This window comes from Anastrepha ludens, chromosome 3, assembly GCF_028408465.1.
Source record: "Anastrepha ludens isolate Willacy chromosome 3, idAnaLude1.1, whole genome shotgun sequence".
NCBI lineage: Eukaryota > Metazoa > Arthropoda > Insecta > Diptera > Tephritidae > Anastrepha > Anastrepha ludens.
The window spans coordinates 10924254-10940738 of record NC_071499.1 but is presented as its reverse complement, the minus strand read 5'-3'; the positions used below and the strand labels follow the sequence as shown (position 1 = coordinate 10940738).

Here is a 16485-nt window from a genome sequence, read left to right as displayed (position 1 = left end):
GATTCCAGGCCTACAGCAACGACACAAATTACCGCACGGCAATACCAATAAATCCGACGCCGGAATGGATAGCACTTTATGGTACGCACAAGCACTAGCCAGAAAACGGAAATAAGCGCCAAAAAGTAGGCACCAAAAAAAAAGCTAAAAAATTGGGACCAAAAACGCCCCAAACAGTGGGCACCAAGGAAACAGAACGCCAAAAAGTAGGCACCAAAAATATATTTCCAACAAGTTTGCACCAACAAACAAGCGCCAAAAAGTAGGCAGTGTTATTTCTCACTAGAAATTAGCGACCACAAAGAAAAGCTCAGGAAAAATACCCTAAAGTGTATTTAAGGTATAGCTCTCTGTCTCCTTTTCCTCTACGTTAAATCTTGTTTCTCTCTCGCGGAACGAAAATGCCCAAAACGTTGCATGGCCTTGAAATTCATTATCGTCCATCGACGCGTAAGAAGTTTTGCTTGGAAAATTAGAAATAACAAATCTCATTCTATTAATTTCGTTGTTCAAAATTTGTAACCATTTCTATGCAATTTTTTTAAGCTTAAAATCTTAAACTCATCTTTCATTGTTTATTTTATTTCTTCAACTTTTTCGATGAGGCACCCTAAAGTACATATGTTATATACATATATTTATTCACATGCAGGTCAACTGCTGCTGTATTTTTATTTAATTACACAATCCCTATATCCACCTGATGGTAAATTACAATAAAATAAGCTGTAATTAATAGCGACTGAACGTTTGACATGGCGTTAAGTGGTTGCATTAAAACCACAAAGCAATGCTGTGGCAATGCTTAATTTTCCCAATTTCATTTAAATTTTCAGCAAACAATTACTGAAATGCTCACCGGCAATTTTCAACTAAATTAAATTTTGAAAATTATTACGCACTTCATTTCATTTTACAGTTTCATACTTTATGTTTATTACCAACGAAATGAAGCTAAAATTGATTGCGTGTCTTAAATTACTTAGTAACAATTTGGCAGCCGCCGGGATGAAATGAATTTATGCTTGTTCGGGTATTTAAACCCCACTGTGAGCATAAAAGATTAAATAATAGAAATATCTGTTTCTAATAGCAGTCGCCTCTTAGCAAGCAATTACAAACCTGCAAATGTGATCCTGCCGTGAAAAGATCGTCTCATAAAGGACCACCTGGCTTTCAGCAGCGCACAAAATAGCAGTAGGATATTTAAGACAAACATTATGATAGGTACAATTGCGTTTCTTATTTACAAAAACTGATCCTTTGCCTGTGAGCACGCCGAATTACATGATCCACCTTGATCTATGTTTGCACTATTTTTATCTGCCAAACGGCAGACTTTTGCATATCCTATAGCCAATGTTTTTGTATAGACAGGCAGTTTGGTATGGATTTTGTGACATGGAATCATCAGCATATTTTCGTCGAAAATTCTTTCAGTTATAGAGCCATGATAAACAACTTTTGTTGGATTGCAAAAAAAATATATATATACAATAATATAAGCCTAAGCCAAATCTGCTTCCAGGACTTAAGCAGCCGGTATGCAAAAAGAAAACACTCACGGTCATGCATCAGTTTCACTATCTGTGGAGCACTTGCAAGATGCATCGAAAATATACTGTCTGGCTTCGAAGACAGATCTGGACAAAGACTATAAAATACGAATACCCGACAAAACTAATTAGCAGACCAGAGTCAAATCAGATGAGAGTGGTCACCATATTTCCACGTACTGGGTCGGGAGTGTACTTGCAACAATTATCCTTAAATCGCTTCTTCAGACTTCTAGACGTCCCCCTTTCCATTTTTGTTGACAGTCAAGCACTGATAAAGGCACTAACCTCAACATCACACTCTGTTGGGCTCCTGGCCACTCTAGAAGAAAATCAAAGAGTGGATGAGTGGACAAGGAAAGGCTCAGAGTTTGACCTTCAACGAGTGGTAGAGAACAGAAAAGTTCTTCTAAACGCGGACTATACACTGCGATAGACTTGAATGTAATCGCGGAAACTTCTGATTCTGACTACTAACTGCAAGGTCTCCAAAGCGCACTGGGCAAAACTGCATCTTAAAGGACAAAATGTCTGCTTTAATTCCACCGATCGACTACCTACGTCTTCACAGGTGTTATAACGGATCACTGAGCTATTGGCACCCTAGCCGGTAGAATGGGTATACCTCTCAATGACTTCTGCAGCTGTTGTAGAGATGAAGAAGAAATTGAGTCAGTGCATCACCTTCTGTGTGTATATCCTGCACTTCAAAGGAGCCGTGCCAAATATCTCGGCGATTATTTCTTCGAAGACCTGGGAAATTTGCAAAATGTCTCACTGGAGGGATCAGTTACCTTCTTAAAAAGCTCTAAGGGGTTTAAGTTAGGTTAAGTTAGGGGTTTATTAGTTAGTTAGCGGATTGAAATCAATTGCAGGTATCACAATGGACCTTAGAGCCATCGAGTGTGTTGCCTTAGACAAACAACCAGGCTAACTTAACATAACGTAATATAAGTCTGGAATATCTTTGGCTCGAGCAGAGCTTTGGCGCACCGGATCACACTGTTAGGGATCGTTATATTGCCAGCCTAACTCGATAATCATATAGTCAAATATTTGTTGGCATCTGTGCAGTGATACTGTACTCAAATTTTTCATCGCTAAATTTTGTGGACTATCACTCAATTTCACTATTACTTAAAGAATTCAGACACTTAAAAAGAGATTTCTTTGTGTTATTGCTGGAATAGACAATTGAACCATCTAAGAAGAGTTGTTGAAGTAGGATTGACAGAATGTCTTTAACGAATTTCACAATTAGTCCGAAGGTGGTGAAATGAAAAAATTTTGAGGAAAAAACCTACTTCCTTTCTGTGACTCATTCGATTTTTTCACTTGCTGCAAGATGTTTAAATCAAGCGTAGTAATAACTCTCTTAACTACTTTTTTACGATCCACTCACGAGCAAAGATTTTGTTTGAAAAATGTATCCATTTGTTGATAAATTGAACATAAATATTTCAGATTGGATTCTTGAGTGGTGAGATGTTTTAGCTTTTTTATAGTGACGATAAAACAAGAAGCAGCTGCCCACAAAATATGGGTTAGTGCCAAATTGATGGTAAATGATTTGAAATACTTGTTTTTGTAGTGAATGTCCTATCCATTTGTTTATGTTTTTTTTTTTAAGAACGATCTTGAATCAGCATCTCTTTGTCTGGGGTTTATTAAAAGCCATTAAAATAAATCAAAAATAACAGTTGCTCACATAATCCGAAATTCTCTACTAGACTATCGCATTTAAAATGAAATGAAAATATCCCAAATATTAACGTTTCGATTACAATATGAAATGTCTTATACTCACAATATGTATCAGTCGTCAGACGATCGATGGTATCCTGTTTCAATTTTGAACTCTTTTTGCCCATTGTGATGACGGTGCAATTAACGCTTGGAATTCACAACTCAATAATCGTTGATATTTCACGTAGATTTATATTAATTTTTTCTTAAGACTTATAAGGGATTATTTATATATATTTATATCTCTATATCTATATATAAATAGATGTATATATCTTGAAGCTTGGTACTTTTGTCGTTACTTTTTAGATACCTTCGTTGCTTCTTAGCGATAAATTAATATTTTGTATGAAATATTCAATTAGGGAGGAGACTAAGGGAGTTGTAGATTTTAAAATTTTTATGTAACGTTTGTCATAATTGCGTGAACATCTTAAGCATTGCAATGGCTGGAGATCTGAAAGATAATAAAAATTAAGAAATTGATTATTAAATATATTTTTTATATATAAATTTGGGATAATTATAAAATAAGGGCTCAAAATATATTTGTATGTACGCTAATATCTACGACCAGAATTTAACGATTTGTGCAGGATTTTCTATGTTCTTAAGTTGATACCTTTTGTAAATATTATTTCAGACATAAATAGCATATATTTAAAAAAAAAAATGTATTTCAAAGTCAAAATGCGTTAAAAATCTTATAATTAATTTTCAAACTGCAAACAAATAAAAAATGTCTGGACCGATTGGATTGTTGATTTTGGCTATAAAAACATAAATTGTTTACTAAACATCACTCTGTATTAATAAAACTTATCATTTATTTCCTATTAGTACTAATATCAAAAACCAATTATTTTCTCGGTAGATGACTGTAGTGATCGATATATCGCAAAGCATAGATGAAAAGATTTTAAATTTATGCTCGTTGTCAAGGCGACATTTCACACTAAAAAATTCTTCTGTTATTTTTTGTTTATTCCTTTCAGGTGTGGGTCACAGGGTGTCAACAGTGGGAATCAACAAAGAGAAAACTCGATACATTTTACAGTTCTTCTTTGATAAAGGCGAAATAAAAGCCAGCCCGCTGAAGTTGTGAATGGTGTTTATGGTGTCGATACTGTAACAAGTAATTATGTTGGTTTCGCCGATTTAGTTTAGGCATTTTTGATATTAAGGAATATGTGGATAATATCGAAAATCTCAATAAAATCACAGAAATAATCAAAGTTGGCCGGCTTGTTAGTAGTCGTAGCATCGCCCTGGAGCTAAGGATCGCTCATAAAATGGTTTTAAAACATTGGCGAAATGGATTTCTTCTTCCCCAAGCTAATATTTTCAAAATAAAATAAATAATAAAATATTTTCAAAAACTTTTTTTTTCGCTTTGTGTGTTTGTTCGTTGTATACCGAACTACACTAGGCCGAAATAAGCAGACAAAGCAAAGGTGCAGCATCAAGATTCACTGATTTCTCTATCTGCTGATTAGAGTTGAAACTGTTCTGCTTTCGTTTTCGCGATGCATTTTTTTAATTTTTTCTTTTTCTGAAAGGCTCTCCTAGTTGAGCCCACAATTCGTCTAGCGGTTATTAAGGTCTAAAAAGCTATATTAACCCTCCGATGTTCGGTGCCTTATGATGCGGTAAGTGCATCATAAGGGTCTGCCCAGACCCATACAAATAATGTAAGAAATACGGTTTTAAAAATAATTTTATTTGTTTATTTGAAATGATTAGTATTAATTACGAAGAGCAATTGGATTTACAACTATATAGTTGCATGGAATGTTCATTAAGACATATGGGACGATTACTTTTGCTGCAGTCATAACGAGTTTTATGTCGCTTTTTCGAAGAAGAAGCAGCACAATGGTAGCACGATGACCGTGTTGAAGCAACTTGAGCATATGATTGTTGCTGTGCTGCATCTGATGTCGATGGACAAGATTCCGGTACCTAAAAGTGGCGAAATAATTTATGTTAAATTAGTAAATATGAATACATGCATACACATATCTTTATACGCGGAGATATATGTAGGTGTGTATATAATTCATACTCACCTTGATATTGAAAAGACTCATTGCTTGTCTTATATGAGCAAACCTCCATACTAATGGGTTAGTCGCCCGTTTCGTCATATGTGGGATAACTAGCTGCCGTGCCAATTCAATAATAAATGAGCGCCTCTTATCACTCTGCTTTGCCGGATTCAGCTCGTCATAGATAATGAATGAGGCCAAACCGACAATATCAAGCATATTATAAAACATTGCCAGTGGCCAACGGTTTGTCGGGCGTTTGCACGAATAGCCAGTCAACATTTGATCCATTGTATCTTCCTCCACTTTAAATTTATTGTAGTGCAAAATTTGATCTGCCTTGAATCCTTTCAATGGATCGGTGCTTTGACGGTAATGGGCAGTGGATAACATAATTACTGGCTTTTTCGGCTTTGCCATATACGAGCTCAGAGCGATATTATTATTGTGATAACAAAATAAAGTGCTTTTAACATCACGCTTCGGGTTAAGCAATTCATGCGGAATGAAGGTCTTATTTTTTCTTACGGTACCGACGAAAGCCACTCTACGATCCATCAACATTTCTGCCAAGTTGTATGTTGAAAAAAAAATTGTCAGCATAAACAGTCTTACCGCTGTCCATATAATTTTCCATCAATTTCATGACGATCCGTTCACCTTGATTCGTTTCTCGCTGGCCACCTGGTGCTTTTCCGGTATAAATTATACTTTTCAAAGGGTAGTTTGAAACAGAGTCACAAATCCTCCACACTTTCATGCCATATTTTGCCGGCTTACTCGGAATATATTGGGTGAATCGAGTGCGCTCCCGATATGGAAATAACTGTTCATCGACGGTTACATGACAATCCGGAGTGTATGCTTTCTCTAAATTGGCCATCAGCATGAGCCATACACCGTCCAGGGCAGCAGATTTGCTTTGCTTCAACCTCTCAGCACGAGTACCACTGTTATCGAAACGGATGAAAGTAGTTAAGCTCTTGAACCGATTCAATGACATAGTGGCCTTATAAATTGGCATAGTGTAACTGGCCCACAATTCTTTCGCTGGCTGAGAATTCGAGTGAAATACATCAGCAATAAGTAGCATCCCAAAAAAAGCATACATTTCGTCTTCGTTAGTCATTACCCAAGAACGCTGTTTATTACTGGGATGCTTTTCATTCCATAGACGAAACGCTTCAACGGCATTTCTGTTGGTTTCCTGCACAATGATACTCACGATTTCAGGAGACAGCAATAGCTTGAAAAGAGCTTTATGACTCGGTGACGCTCCTCGTAGTGGCCCTTTACGAGTAAAAGTTGTAACATTGTGACAACGAGGCCTTCCAGGTGGTGGAGGATTTGAATTCCACATCTTACCATCTTTCGACCTGTATATAAGGCCCTGGGTAATAGATGTGCTGCATGATTCCATTGTGGTTGAAGCCTGAAGGGCGACAGCTTCTCTATACAAATCCTCAATATCATCATGGTTTTCATCCAGAACAGCCTCTAACTCGATTTCCTGTTCTATATCTGATGCTTCGCCGAAGTCATCTTCATCTGGAAAATATTCATCATCTTCAACCTCGCCACTTGCTTCAAATGGATCGGACTCCTGTTCCATAATTTCTTCAATTTGTACCTAAAGTCGCTGATGTTCTTCCCGACTCACATTTGCTGCACTTAGCTTACGAAGCAACGCGTCATCACATCAACTTCATCCATATTTACTTGTTCCATTTTATTTAAAAAAACACTTCCCACTAATTAGAAAACACGTGTTCACTTTAATTTTCAAATGTCAACTAAAAAATTATCTCTGCCGCTGCCTCCGCTAACAGTTTAGTTGTTTACATGAGAAGCTTATATGGGTCTGCACAGACCCATGTGAGCTTAATTAACGAAATTAGTTTAAAATTATTATTTTTACAAGAAATATAGCAAAAATCTCAATTTTGCTATTTCATTGTGTTTAGCACACTACATTTTAGGAAGTCATGGACTAAGAAGCCTCAGATATTAAAAATAAAAGATCTACATACATTTAAAGATCGAATGGGTCTGGCCAGACCCATATGAACATCGGAGGGTTAATTATATTGTATTAATTATATTATATTTTTCAAACCAACTTGTGAAATAGTTTTCATACAAAAAGAAAATTTTGTAGTGATATGAAGTAGGAAACACTTAGTGAAAAATTGTGAGTTTTTATCAAGCAGCTATTTTTAACTATCAACAATTACTTTCAATAATATTGCTGATTTTCATTAATTGACATATTCTCTAACTTAGAACCGAAAAGTAATTAGACCCTTGTACTAACAATTACAAAGGTAGGTAAGTCGGTGAAATGGTTGATGTGCTAGACTGGCACTCCTCAAATAGCATTAAAGCGCCGTTTTTGTTACCAATATGGAACCTCCAACGGGCAAATATCTACAACCAGCCAAAGCTGTTGATGTAATGAAGAAGATTGATGGGATTTAGGTTGGCGTACTACCCCAATTTCAAAATTACAAGTAAATAATGCCAATTGTGGATAGTAACCAGAAATTACCCAACTAATAATGTCCCTAAGTATCTATAGGGCTCTTTAATAAGAGGTGTTATTTTGATATTCAAAGAAAAATGCTATTTTTTAATATAAAGGATCGGACGGTTATTTCATTATAAAGGGAAAGGTATGCCATTAATAGTGGAAAATAATATCAGGCAAATGACAACCACGCTTGCAGGAAAATATCCTTTTCATGAAATTTTCCATAACCGAATCGCAAAGTGGCTGCCCTATGTCCTCGATAGCGTCACGAATTCCATCTTTGAGGCCTTGCATCGACCCTGGGCTGTTGGCTAGACCTTATCTTTCACGTGGCCTCAAAGAAAAAAGTCACAAGGTGTTGAATTACAAGATCTGGCCAATTGTGATCACCTCTTCGAGAAATACCACGGTCCGGAAACTTTTCCCGTAAAACATCAATGGTTTCGTTGCTTGTGTGGCACGTAGCGCCATTGTCCAGATCAATACCATCCAATTCCGGCCATATAAAACCGTTAGTCATCCCTCGATAGCGCAATCCATTCACCTGTAACACTTGTTATTGGGAAATCTTTTAGGACAACACTCTCGGTCACCGTCTACACGACTTTATATAATTGGCGCACACATCCTTTATTTGGCCCAGCCCCTCTTCCTCTTTGTGGTCTGCCTCTTGATGTTATTTCCACACATTGAGGGACGTTTTATGCCGCTTCCCAGGAGATAATGGTTTTTATGAGCAGCTTTTCCATGGTAGTTCGTTTGTTTCTTTCTAAATAATCTGCCACCTTTCGTTTATTTTTGGTGTTTTCACCCTTGCTTTCTTCACAATACACTTGGCCTGTCGAAGGTGAAAAAGATTATACACACAAATTCTTCGGAATTAAATCCGCATTCTAACCTTCTCTCTTTACTAACGTTTCGCAAATGGTGTTTGAGCGAATTTGTTTAAGAAACAGAAACGAAGTTTTCGACAATATCTTCATTTTCTTTCTCTTCAGCGTCCATTGTGTTTGAAAATAAAGTTGAAATAAAAACTTTCCAAAACTATGCAGAATTTGTTCTTTTCTTCCTTGTTCACTCCTTTCGGGAGCATAGGGCCTGGACAAGACTCAGTCTTGCGTTGGTTTCGTTAGTCTCTTTTTGCTCTCTGGCAGAGTAGGTGATTAGCCTGCCGCTACCAGTCCTGTTGTTGCTTAAGAACAACGCCTTCTAATTGCTTAGAGCCCCATCTGTGTTTCACATTTTTCTGCCAGCAGGATCACACAGTAGGTTGAGGACTTCGCTAAATTTGGTGTGTCTGCGCTATTACCACGATTGCCCGCATCCTCTTGCTGGCGCCACTTATGCAATGTGTAACTGTGTATGTTTTTTGCTTGTTTTAGCAGCCACAATGCAAGTAATGCGCTGCCATTTTTTGTGCGAGAGTAAGGATTGGAAGAATAAGGTTGTTGGGGATGAGGAATGAATTTTTTTTTTGTTTTTGTTTTAGAAACTAGGAAAGTAGGTAAGTTTGGAAAAGTGCGATGACCATGGGAATTGAACCCACAACTTCTGGGATGGCAGGCTAGTGCACTTACGCTAACCTACCGAGGCCACTATTCCGAATAGCCAGGATAAATCTCCAACTATAGTTTTGGAACTTAAAAATCAAGCAGATCTACCGAATTTATGTTTTTCGGAATATAAAATTTAATAAAAATGATAAAATTAAGTTATGATTTTATCTTTTCAAGTTTCATTCATATCACACAGGTTTATCCCACACAAAACGGAAGACTCTTCCTCTGTTTTTAAGTGTTATTGCGCAGAGCAAAAACCACATCTCTTAAGTAACTTTATGAGCTTTGTACACCCTAAAGTATTACCAAATGCGCATAAATTTAATATTGTCTTTTGTTTTAATATTAATGAAATAATTTTGACTTTAACTTGAAACTTTACTTGAAACTCATTGATTTATTACACAGGAAAAGAGCTTATCATACAATAATAACGCAAGTTTCACAAATTAAGTTGCTGCAAAATAATGAATACCTAAATCCCTAAACTAGTCCTGGGACACCGGGGTTCATAATCATGATCATCATCCAGTAGCGTTTACAGCTAAGAGTGAGTTTTAGCTTCGTCCACAATCCTCTTCCAAACTCCACGGTTCATAGCAATGAACCTCCAGCTCCCATTTCGTAACTTCCCTCGGTCAGCTTTGACTCAGCCAAGTTAGCCTTGACAAGTCCTCGAACTCGGGTCGTAAATGGATTTGATGATTACAAATATTTTTCAGGGCGGCTGTTCTTCATGCGCTAACCAAAGAAGACTTTGGGGTTTATGTGTTTGACGACGTCTTCTCCCCAACATAATTTCAGCAACGTATCGTTGTAGCGTATTCGGTTTGTTCCATCATTGCAGCGACTAGGGAGCAAACACACATCGGAGCACACTTCGCTCGAACACTCTTAAACTTCTTTCGTCTTTACTTATCATTGTTCAGCACTCCCAGCCGTATTACAACACAGGCAGTATTATTACAATAATTGGTCCTGCTGGAATCCTGGGATCGTCTTTGATCCTGGGATCAAAAAAAAAATTATCAGGCCTGCATAGAGCATAGAAATTCGCGTGTTCTCGAAGGTTAATCGTTTCAGACTTCAAGGTACCACTAAACAAATGATGGCCTTCCGCATGCTGCGACTTTTTTTTCCATGCTCATTCCTAACTTATATTGTACCATCTACACCGTTTCACTGACTATTGTAAATCTCAGCTTTTGCCACAAGCTTCTTAAGAAAATCACAAAAAAAAACCTTACATTTACAATGAATAAAATGCATTTCGAACAACAATTGTTGACCTTGCTTAAAATAGCACAAATTTACTTTCTATTTTCTCATTGCGATTGTCTGATTTTGCACTAAAAATAATTAACACATAATTTTCCTTTTCACGAAATTACTTTTATGGATACACTTTCCAATACAAGTGTTGACTTTGCAGACGTTGCATGCTCAATACACAATATGTAAATGCACACCAACACTACTTAACACACTTGCAATTACATTCGAGTCCTCGTACTTTGCACACACTTCACACAATCGACACGATAAGCGAAAATGACGAGCACGGCGCCGTCTTTATGCGCGCTTTGTTTAACACAGTCGTCCCTGGCGGATGTAATGGCGAGCTCACATGAGTATGCACACATGGGTTTTCATGTAATACAATCTTTATTTTTCCAAAGGGTGTTGAAAAGGGTTGGAGACTCTGAATAGTGTGAAATGTACTTCAATGCCTTAAGTATTGAAAAGGCACAGCGTTGAAGTGAAGTCCGCTTCAATTTCGGTTTTGGATCCGCGATTAAGTATTAAATAATTTTTTTTTTTTCAAACCATCAAAAAGGTTTTATGCATACCACCATTGTTATCCTGACTTCAGATATTAGTTCTTTCAGCGCATGACTTGTAAATAATAATTAGCAAATAATTTTTTAACATCCTTTGAATGATCGAGGTTCATTTCTAGACACCCGCTATGAGTACACGAATGACTACATTCGTACTTGAGCGTACTCCTTGATGCAAGCTTGCCGAATAACAGCACGTAATCCTATACTTTCAATGATATCCATTATATATCGGGTGCTTTTTAAGAGCTTGTGAACTTCAAATGATAATACGAAACAAAAATATGGATGAAATGAATGTTTTCATTGGTAGATCTGGTAGAGCGAACTTTGTAGTTATTCTCACACGACCCTATACGCGAGGTGTGCATGCTGTGAGACTTGGAAAAACCTCAAGTCCTTTTCGCATCAACTGTATGGAAGATGAAGTGGAATCATCTCAGCATATTCTTTTTAGCGGGCTTGCTCTGGCGGGGCAGCCTGCTCTCGTGAGGCATCTTGGTTCTTACATAGTTCTTTGCTACTCCTGCTGAGAAAGCAGGCTTTGACATTAAAAATCTGATGAACGTCATCAGTAGCATAAAGCGGTTGAAGCAACCGCAGCACAGTCATCGTTCATAGTACACACGCACTAAACGCAACCTCCTAACCACCCTCCCCCATTTTTTCCACCCTCTTCTTTTGTCCTATCGGTCTTCTACCACCTTACTTCCTTCAGCATGATGTCACTAAGGATTAACTCGATTTTTTAGACCACATGTTTCCACTCCTGCGGCCACCATTTTAACCTTATTTTCCTTCCACTCATTTTAACCTAACCTTGCCTTACCTTCATAGCACTAATTTTTTTTAATATGACATCCGGTATAGATATGTCCATTCGATCAGACCAGTTTTTGACTACTTCTTCCAATAAATCTAGCCATATGGCGTTGACGTTGTTCTAGCGTTGAACAATTCCTCATAACTTCCCAAACCTCACTAAACATAAATGTCAATACCGTTTGCCATTATCAGCTACCAAACCCTGTTATCGATGTGCATAGTTCTCATGCAGCTAACAAAACACCCGATATATGTCCATACGTGTTCTGCCGGTATACATAAAAACATCTTCGAAATTTCGCCACAAGATTTTAGTTTTGTTGCTCTCTGTTATCGTTGGTTGTCGTATTCATAATCGTCACCTTCACCGTTATCTCCACTTCACTGTTATTTTGTGCTTTCTTACTGCTAAATTTGTTCTCATTCTTGCTATCGCCTTGCGTATTCTTAGTCTTCCACTCACTTTAACTGTGAGCAGTTTACACTGCACTTTAATTTGGCTAATACAGCGACCAAGTATATGAACTTACCTCAACACAGAATTCAGACACATTTATCACACACGCACACACACATACACAAATACCTTGCAGGAAAATCCACTTGTAGCGAACTGGTACGCGATTCTTCTATTTCCTCGTTTTTATAAACTCGTAAGAAGCTGGTGAGTTCAGTTATAAGGCAAATCGACAAAGGAAATTTAGTACACAATCAACACTTTTTTGATAGTCCGAAGCTGCCACTAGGTTGGACAGATGAGGTCCAGTACGCTCTTCAACACTTTTCCGATAATTAAAAAAAAGTACTAAATTAAGCAGTTGGAATCTAAAACGATCTTCCCTTCCGAAAATGTAGTTAAAAGCTAGTACCACGTTTCACAAATGAGATTTAGTACGCACTTCATAATTTTTGTGGATAGATAAACTCGACAGATGGCACCTGGTGCGCTTTGCATAATTTCGCTGATACCTCGACGGATCTAGATTTTATCGGCAACACGTTTTCGATAATTTGGAAAAAGTACTAAATTCGATAATAGGTACTACTCAAGAAAAATTAAAGCTCTCGGCATCTCTTTTTTCGATAATCTGGAACTAGTACTAAATTCAGCAAATGAGATTTCGAATGCCCCATATGCCATTTCGTTGCTCGGAACTACTACTAAATCTGACAAATGAGGTCTAGTGCCCATGCGCTCCTTTTTCAATAGTTTGGAACTAGTACTAAATTCAACAAAAGAGATTGTCAGTAGTCCAGAACTAATACTTAATTCGCCTAATAAGATCGGGAATGCTCCGCATTGCATTTCAATGGTTCAGTACTACTACTAAATCTTTCAGATGAGGTCTAGTGGCTCACGAATTTCTTTTTATATAGTTCGGAACTGGTACTAAATCTAACCGATGAGGTTTAGTGCCCCTGTCCTCCTTTTTCAATAGTTTGGAAAGAGGTCTAGTCCTTTATACACTTCTTTTTCAACAGTCCAGAACTAGTACTAAATTCGCATAATGACAACGGGAATGATCTGCATTCCATTTCAATGGTTTGGTACTACTACTATAACAAATGAGGTCTAGTGCCTCCTACACTTCTTTTTCAATAGTTCGGAACTAGTACTAAATTCAACAGAAAAGGTTTAGATCCTTCTACATTACTTTATCTATGGCTCCTAACTAGTACTTAATTCGGCAGAAGGCATCTATTTAACTCTGCAACCTCTTTTTGATACTTCTAAAGCGGTGCCACGGTCAAAATATTATATCTCTGAACTAAAACTGTGTTCTAAACTACGCTGCTGCTAGTCCCGCAATTACAGTTCGAATATTGCCATTTCAAAGAGGAGGAAGCAACAAAAACTGTACTTTTTTTTCTTTTTTTTTAAATATTTCATTAAATATTAAGAAATTTTAAATTCGACAAGGGAAAAATGTCTTTCTACCTCGGTTCGAATCAGCATTTCATTTAGTCATCATAAGAAACCATCAATCTAATGTGCAGGAGGAGCTATCGTTTGATACTCACAACTAGATTTGCAAACCGGTTCGCAATTAGCAAGATCGAGTATTGAACCAAACATACATTTCACTTGTTCAGCCTTTTTCCTTCGGGGCACTTCGCTCTACTCGCATGTGTGTGTTCGCCTTCATATTCGTACACATAACAAGTTGCACCCATACGTTTGCGTGTAAGTGTTAGTGTTTATGTTCATTTGTGTCGCCAACAGCTGCACTTCAAGTTCCTCGCTTTTGTATTCGCATTTCCTTTCAACGCCTTCGAAATTTTTTATTTATTCATTTTTTTTTTTCTCTCTTGCATTTCGCTTTTCCTCATCTTGTTTTCGTTTTGTTGCATGCCAATGGCAACAGCCAAAGTGCTCAGCATTTAAGATGTTTTAGATGACTCATGGGAAGGGCCAAATGCTTGACACTTGCATTGTCATTGTCAACGCCATCGTCGCTTACAAACTACAAGGCCTGTTATTGTGATGCGGACACAAGTAGTGAAATAAGAGGCAATAGGCGCTGAGAAGTAGAATTCTTTAAAGCGTACATTTAGAGGCAATGTCGAGGCTGTGGCAACCTCAGGCTTAGCAATGGAAGGCAGAGTATTTTAACTAAACTTGCTTTATTTTTAGGAGGTAGTTTTGAGATTTATAAAATTGTTAAACTATTTTTTCTATAATAGAAGAGAAAAAGTGATAAAATAAATGGTCTGCTCTTAAAACTGCTGTTATCGCTAAAATATGAAAAGTGTTTTAACATGAAACAGAGAAGTACAAGATTTTCTAATTTAGTAAAACTTTTTGTAGCTAAATTGGAAACCTTTAAAAAAGAGTTGGTTGTAACAGCATGAAGAAATCGAGATAGTTATATATGTTTACTTATATGCATGCCAAACTGGTCAAGTAAAATTATGCCTAATGGGTGCTACCACGCTCACCATGGCTAAAAACGTGTATCTGATAACGACTTAACAAAATACTGCCTTTGTACATGTATAGCTACGGACTTCATTCGCCACTGACTTAAATATTATTGACTTCGGAAGAAACCCAGGCACACTTTCTAAGTATTGCGACTGTGTTGCCGTTCATCCCTCTGGTGTTACAAGCTATAACTCTTATTGTCTATGAGTTTGTTTGATTCCAAAAAATAACAGCTTGCCCAAATAAAACCGGCGGCCGCCGTAGCTGAATAGAGTTGAGCGGGTTACCATTCGGTGATGCCTGGGTTCACAACGCCTGGCATGAAACACCAAATGATAGAACAATTTTTTGTAATAGCGGTCGTCCTTCGGCACGGAATGGGGCCCTTCATAAAATATCATATGCTTTTGCTGGACGGCTACAACGCGCTACAATAATTGGAACTTATTATGAAAATCGTCGATATATAAGAACAACATATACCAAAATTCCTCATTTGTGGAAATAATCATACGATTGAGTCGACAATTCAAAATTTGGTGAAAAAATGTCAAGATACTGGTTCCGTCGAAGTTAGAAAACGGACTGACACACATAGGCCAAAAACTGGACGTTCGCCGCTGTAGCGTAAAGCGTCTCGATGTCTCGCCGTTCTCAACAATTAGATATTCAAGAGTCAGTTGATTGGCGTTTGGCAGACTTTACCTCTAGCACGTCTTGTGGTGGATATCTAAATGGGGTTGAAATTAAAATTGCCTGGACATTTTCGAAGATAAGTTAAAAAAAAAGAAAATAATATTCAAATTTACGAGATGTTCGTGTTTTTCTATGCAATTCCAATGCTACTTTCCAAGCGTTGGTGCAAAATACCAAATTCAAAATAAAGACAAGTGTAAGAAATTAATTTTTTTGGCCATAAAGCAAATTTAAGAGGGATCAACATGGAAAAACAATTTTTAATTAATACAGGGTCTTTCAAAAAATGTGCTTCGATTTTGTTTAAAAAAAACATGTCAAAATTTAAATTGTTTCAGGTTTCACTATTTATATTCAAAATATGGCTTTTAGTAATTATATGTGGAGAATTATCCTATTTCACTATGCTATGGGGGAAGTGGCAACTGTTGTTGCAATCGAGAGGAGAAACAGAATGGAGTTTTCAGTAGCAGTCAGCCTGCACTGAAGGCCCTGGAGAACATGAAGCAAACCTCAAAGATTGTTCAAGAATCTAAGCAGAAGCTTAATTCTGTCGCAAGACAAAAGAGGCTTGTACGTATATGGGTTCCGGGACATTACGATGTTCAATGAAATGAAATTGCCCATGAATTGGCCATCCGTGGATCAGCGGTTATCCTGCAAGGGTCAGCGCCAATATTAGGAATCAGTTCCGCAGGAATCATAAATTGGATCACCGATTATGTATATAATCTGCATAACGAGCGATGGTCCGGTCC

The 16485-nt window shown here is 37.3% G+C and overlaps 1 protein-coding gene across 1 annotated transcript in view; it reads right to left on the bottom strand.

The window, feature by feature from the left end:
- LOC128857019 (frequenin-1) overlaps window positions 1-16485 on the bottom strand; it is a 151959-nt gene that overhangs the window by 109007 nt on the left and 26467 nt on the right. Inside the window, exon 2 of the mRNA XM_054092534.1 lies at window positions 3364-3759. Coding sequence (XP_053948509.1) covers window positions 3364-3427 — 64 coding nt within the window. The 5' untranslated portion in view covers window positions 3428-3759. The remainder of the gene's footprint in view (window positions 1-3363; window positions 3760-16485) is intronic.